Below are 6,959 nucleotides of genomic sequence, written 5' to 3'. Positions count from 1 at the left end.
CAAAAGAATCTCATATTGCATACTGTTTTACTACCCAGGAAGGTAGAGATAGAATCATCTCCCCAAGCTTCTGGGTCATCAGCTATCTGGGCAGGTGTGGGGGTTAGCAGGTGGAAAATAGCAGCTGTAGTTAAGGTCAAGGGCAGAGGCAGGCCTGACCTTCAGGGCCTCAGAAGATGCTCTGGATATTAGTTCTCATGGGAACATGGGGGCAGAAGAAGGAAGGACTGTCAGTAAGGGCCAACAGGGGATCCGGCAGGCAGTGTTTACCCCTTCCTACTTACAGGCAGTGAGTCCCCTGTCCCCAATAAAGACACTAAAGGTGTTTTGGGTTGTTGAAGAGATGAGCCTTGGCTGAAACTATGGTGAGGACAGGAGAGGGGAGGATAACGTGGGAAGAGGAGGGGAAGAGTGCTTGGGCCACCCTGGTTCTAGAAGACAGGGGCCCTGAGAGATGTTCACAGTACAGGTGAGAGGGTGAGGTGATGTCGTTGTTCTCCATTTCCACATCAGGCCGATTTTCGCATTTTTGGAACTTAACAATGTAGATAAGTGAGGAGTGGGTTTATTTCTTTAATATTGCCCATTGCTTTTTCCTCCTTGTAGAATTTAGGCTTCATGGGGATAGAGATTTTTGTCTGTTGTGCTCACTACTCTGATCCCAGAACTTAACAATGCTTAACACATAGTTGTCATTGTGTTGGAAGGTGTTGTCGAGTCGGTTACAACTCAGAGTGACCTGTGTATGTGCAGCCAAATGAACTCCTGCTCAGTCCTGTGTCTTCCAATTGTTGCCATCTTAGAGCCATTGATGTGCTCACTGTGTCACTACATTTCATTGAAGGTCTTCCTCTTATTCGCTGACTGTCTACTTTCCTACGCATAATGTTCTTCTCTAGGGACTGGTCCTTCCTGATAACATGCCCATGAGACAAAGTAGGTAATCAATATTTGCTGTTGAGGATGAATGAGCAGGACTATACTCTCAGCCTTTCAGGACATGGGGGAGACACAGTTTCCATAGTATGTTGTTGTTCTTGTTGTCAAGTGTGGTCAAGTCGATTCCGACTCCAAGGAGTCGATTCCAAGGAGCAGCTGGTGAGCTTGAACCGCTGACATTGCAGTTCTAACAACTTTGCAGTCTGGCGCATTAATCCATAGCACCACACCACAAATCCTTCCATAGTATGTTGTTGTTGTTGTTGTTGTCAAGTGCCGTCAAGTCAATTCCAACCCATAGCAACCCTGTATAAGGTTTCCAAGGAGCATCTGGTGAGCTTGAACTGCCAACCTTGCAGTTCAAATGGCTTTTCAGTCTGGCACATTAACCCACAGCACCACACCAGGACTCCTCCATAGTATGTTGTTGTTGTTAAGTGCCGTCGAGTGGATTCCAACCCATAACAACCCTGTATAGGGTTTCCAAAGAGCAGCTGGTGAGCTTGAACCACCAACCTTGCAGTTCAAACGGTTTTGCAGTCTGACACATTAGCTCAGAGCGCCACACCAGGACTCCATAGTATGGTGCACCTCAAATGAGTGCAAATAGAGACAAAACTTGCCCTCTCACTACCTCCATTTCTGCCTCTTATCATCTATGTGACTTTGGGTAAGCTAACCTGAGCCTCACCTCTCCCATCTGTATAATGATATAAAGATTCCAAGAAGCCATTTCTGTAGAAATCTTACCCTAGACAGTAATTTTGGTGTCACCTCCTTTGCCAGTGTCACCCGGCATGGTCTGCGCCTCCCTCACCACTAGTATTGTCGCTGTTACTCACTTATTTAGAGCTAAGAATAGGCATGATCCTTGTCTTCCTTTGTAGGATTATGCTGCAATGTGAGCAGGTGAAAGAGGGACTGAAATGACAGATCGGCAGCTTCCCAGGGCCCATGCAAGCAGCATTCAGCCATGGCTCTGCCCACCCGTGTGACTTGTAGCCTTCAGGTATGAGTAGGTCTGTGTCACAAGGAGAGAGGATCTGCCTTTGGAACACAATGAAAAGTGCCTTGTCTTCCACTTCAGGCTCTGTTGACCCCAGACTCCTCCCCTGACTTACCCCCACCCCAAGAATTCCCTGCTGGGAGGTAGCAGTTGTTGTTAAGTGCTGTCCGGGTCAATTCTGACTCACAGTGAACCTGTGTGGGGTTTCTGAGGAGCAGCTGGTGATTTTAAACTGCCTATCTTGGGGTTCGCAATCCAGCGCTGATCCTACAAAGCCACACCAGGAGTTTGGAAGGTGGCAGAGGCTGGTTAATGATTCAGGCATTGCTTCTGGGCTAAAGGTCCCACCTTTGTCACTTTCTACTTAGGACCAGCCAGTTAATTTCTCTACACTCAGTTTTCCTACCTATAGAATGAACAGACTGACAATAACTATTTCATGGAATTGTTGTGGGTTTTAAATGAGATAATCTTCATAAAGTGACTGGCACATAATAAGTTCACAATAAATATTAGAGTTGTTGTTAGTGATGGAATCCCGAGGTAGTGCAAATGCTTAACTCAAATGCTATCCAAAAGATTGGAGGCTTGAGTGAGCCCAGGAGATCTGTTGTTGTTGTTGTTGTTAAGTGCCATTGAGTTGTTTCCAACTCATAGCGACCCTGTATAGGGTTTCCGAGGAGCAGCTTGTGGGTTTGAACTGCTGACCTTGTGGTTTGAAGTCCAGTACTGATCTAACATCGCCACTGCAGGAAATCTACTTCTGAAAAATGAGCCGTTGTAAACCCTGTGGAGCAGAGCTCTGCTTTGACAACTAGGAGGTCACCACGAGTCAGTGTCTATTCAATGGCCACTGGCTATGCCACTGTTATTGTTGTTGTCCATACTACAGCAATGAAGACAAAAGGTGAAAATCTCTGCCTTCTACATAGAGGAGAAATGATGAATAAGATAAAATAAAAGACACATTAGTGCTCAGAATTGGGGGAGGAAAAAAGTTAGGAAAAGAATGTGAAATGTCTGGGGTGGAGGGCAGTGGGGGTGGAGTACCATGTGGAGTCAGTTTTCTAGTATTTTCCATATATACTTTGTAAACACCATAACTGAAATGCATTGGTTCTTCTAAGATCTTCCTTATTTCACATGCATATGATGGTATTGCAAATGCAATGGCTTGGGTCAGGGCACCTTAATCCTCAAAGCAACACCTTTGCTCTTTAACATTCTAAAGAGGTTTTTTGTAACAGATTTGTTGTTGTTGTTAGCAGATTGCCTAATGCAATATGTCATTTGTTTCCATGAACATTGATTAGAGATCCAAGCAAAATGAAGTATTAGCCAATTTCAATCTTTTCTCCATTTGTCATGATGTTATTTATTGGTCCAGTTGTGAGGTTTTTCATTTTCTTTACATTGAGGTGTAAGCCATACTGGAAGCTGTAGTGGAGTGGCTGGTGGGTTCCAATTGCTGATATTTCAATTAGTAATTAAGCATTTTAACTATTATATCTCTGGCACTCCCCTTTTGTGGGGACAAGGGGTAATAAAGAATGATCAACTAAACAAGATAAGCTTTGATAGTCCTAAGACTCTAAAATGAGTTGAACACATGAAATGATAATGGGACCAGGGGGCAGGAATTCCACCTACCTGTGGCATCGTCTCCACGCTGATGCCTTCCTGCCAGACCATGTGGTTCTCACAACAAGAGAAAAAGCTCAGCAGCAAACAAGCTCCAACCACTCCATGTAGGAGGTGAGACAGAACTTTGAGGCTTCCTTTCAAAGTGTCGTAATTGAGCGTGAGAGTTGGTTCATTGGGCCAACATACACCGGCAGGTGCACAATACCTTTTGGAACTCTGAAACACCTTTCCCCTAAGAAAGCAAGCTGCAGCTAGCAGGAAGCTTTAAGCTTACACTTTCCACCCCTCCTACCCTTGCAAACAAGTTACTAGCAGTTTTACATGTTCTCTTAGGGGAATCAGTGTTAGATAACTTGGCACCTTTTCAACATGAGGCCATTTAGTTATAATCACAGTCCTTAGAGAAAGAAAAGAAAGGAGGGATGTAAAGATGAGGGAATGGAGGTATGGGGGGTGGTGGAGTGACAGATGAAGAGAGGGAAGGAAAAAGGAAGGAAGGAAGGAAGGAAGAAGTAAAAATGTTTCCTCAAAGACTCTACAAAATAGACCGATTTTTGTTTTGTTTTTTAATTCTGCTTCTTTTATTTATTCAAGGGGAAAGGTACTTGCTTGCATTAGGGGAAGGGTCTATACTTTTATCCCCATAATAAATTGTACTTTTCTTGTACATTTTTTCAGGGATGATGGAAATCAAATTTCAAGGGATTCAAGTCTTTTTATGTCAGAATTGGAGAAATTACTCTTCAGCCTACAAAATAACAAGCCATGCAATTAATGTTATTCATGACACTAAAGTCACTCATTTTAATTGAGTAAATCAAGCATCTTTATAATGACAAGGGCAACTCTCATTGAAGTACAGATCTGTGTTCTTCCAACACGATTAGTATTGTATCATGTTAGGGCTCACGGTTCCACCTAGGTCTTTGACTGGGTAGGTTGATTTGTCTAATTCTGTGGTCAATATCAAGAAGTTGGCATATGTAAATCACATTCTTCAATATCAGCTTTTTCAATAAATAAAGGTGATACTTCGTTTCCAGGATGCCTTGCTCTTTTTTCTTAGATCTTAGGCAACTCAAAACTTGGTCTGAAAAGAGAAGTGCTGGATGTTGGGCTTCCTTAAATCTGAAGAGAAGTTGATTTTGTATAGCACATTCTGTAAAAATATACCATATGTATGTTTCTGACTTCCTTGAGTGTAGAACCTTGGCACGTGTTGAATACGATGGAAAAGGAAGCAAACTGATAGAGCTTACCATTGGATGAAAGTGAAAACCTTTACATTAAGAAGAAGCAGATCTAAAGACTTATGAGTCCATAATTTCATTTTATTGAAAGTGGTCCAAGGAACCTACCATTCTTGTTGTAGTTGATGGAATCTGGGTATATACTATGTCAAAAGTAGCCAACCTTGAGATGTATACATAAGGAATGACACATGACATGAAGGCTTTGCTCAACAGGGACAAGGCCAGTATTTAAGAAGAGGATAAAAACTACTATTTTTAAAGTATTTATTAGGTGCCAGGTATTGTGCTGAATGTTTACACTCATTATCTTATTTAAATCTCACCTCATTAGGTATTATGATCACTACATGTATATGTAGAAAATAAATCATATGGAGATGAAGTAAATTTGGCCCAGATCGTAAAACTAACAGTGAGTCCAGGATGTGAACCTAAGTTTGGTTAATTCCAAAATCCACTAGTGATTAATGGAACCAATGAATATGGTTTTGTTTATCTCGGAAAGTTTGACTCAGTCCATTATAAATGAATCCACTGGCATTCGAATGAAGAAAGAAGATAAGCAGGAACCATGAGTATATAGAAGTCATGATTTATGAGGAGAGAAGACATGAATTAAAAATACTGCACACTGAATTTGAGTGTAAGTGAACTCTCAAGATAATGGCGCAGGAAAAGGAGGGAGGTGCAATGAATGTTGAGTGCAGAGACAACTGTCCCTGTCCTTCGTGAAACCTGCTGTGAAACTATTTCCCCAATTGTCCAAAGCAACCAGAACATGCTTGCAATCTTTACAATGAACATTTCCTAACTCCTAGCTCTGAAAAGTCAGACTAATGCTGGTAGATCTGGACTAGAAAGAAGACAAGTAAATACCAAGTGTAGCTGAGTAAGTCCGCACTAGAATTTAAGAGAGAAAAGGGGTATAATCTAACAGTAGCATACAAAGTAGTGGTTAAAGTGTAAGGTCTGAAACCAAAATGTCTGCATTTGAATTTATTACACTTTTTTTATGTTCATTACATAGATCAATAATGTTATCTATGCCAAATGATGGCTGTGAAGTTTATGTGAAATAATACTTGTAAAGAGCTTAGGACACAGTATGGCACCTAATTAACCTTCAATAAATACTCCTGGTGTGTGGCATTGTAGGATCAGTATTAGACATGGTCTAGCAGTTCAAACCCACCAACTGCTCCTCAGAAACCCTATACAGGGATGCTATGAATTGGCATTGACTCAACAGCATTCAACAACAACAAAGATCACTGATTAATATCATTCTTCTCCCATACCCACAAATACTTCTTAGATATAATCTGATAAAAAAGTTGTGAAATCTTAAAAATGTTTTCTGGGATTGCTGCAGTTGTTTTATGCCATCAAACTGATTCTGACTCACAACGACCCTATAGAACAGAGTAGAATTATAGGGTTGAGAAGGTTGTAAATCTTTACAGACCCAGATTACCACATATTTCTCCTATGGGATGATTGGTGGGTTCTAACTGTTAATTTTTCTTTTAGCAGCTAAGTGCCACAGGGTTACAGTACCACCAGGGCTCCTTTCCCTGGGATTGTTCTTGTTGTTGTGAAGTGCTGTTGAGTCGGTTCTGACCCATAACAACTCTGTATAGGGTTTCCAAGAAGCAGCTGGTAAGCTTGAACCACCAACCTTGCAGTTCAAATTGTTTCGCAGCCTGGCTCATTAACCCACAGCACCACACCAGGACTCCTTTCCCTGGGATTACTGAGTGTTAATAAAGACTATCTGGCTGACTGATTAGAAGAGATCCATATTTGTGCCCATTCCAAAGAGAGGTGACCCAATGGAATGCAGAAATCATCGGACAATCTCTTTGATATTGCAAGCGAGTAAAGTTTTGCTAAAGGTAATATAGAAATGGCTACAATCATACATTGACAGAGAACTTCCAGAGGTTCAAGCTGGATTCAGAAGAGGCCGGGGAACGAGAGATGCCATTGCTGATGTCCGGTGGATCTTGGCTGAAAACAGAGAATATCAGAAAGATGTTTACCTATGCTTTATTGACTATGCAAAGGCTTTCAATTGTGTGGATCATGACAATCTATGGACAACATTGAGAAGTATG

At 41.7% G+C, this 6,959-nt stretch overlaps 1 protein-coding gene across 1 annotated transcript in view; it reads left to right on the top strand.

The window, feature by feature from the left end:
* Positions 1-205: 205 nt before the first annotated feature.
* LOC102827294 (RNA-binding protein 8A-like) overlaps positions 206-6,959 on the top strand; it is a 38,142-nt gene continuing 31,388 nt past the window's right edge. The window contains exon 1 of the mRNA XM_006868077.1: positions 206-289. Coding sequence (XP_006868139.1) covers positions 206-289 — 84 coding nt within the window. The remainder of the gene's footprint in view (positions 290-6,959) is intronic.

Source organism: Chrysochloris asiatica, unplaced genomic scaffold (genome assembly GCF_000296735.1).
Source record: "Chrysochloris asiatica unplaced genomic scaffold, ChrAsi1.0 scaffold00115, whole genome shotgun sequence".
Classification (NCBI taxonomy): Eukaryota; Metazoa; Chordata; class Mammalia; order Afrosoricida; family Chrysochloridae; genus Chrysochloris; species Chrysochloris asiatica.
Note: the sequence above shows the minus strand (reverse complement) of the source record. Positions and strands in the feature narration are given on the sequence as shown.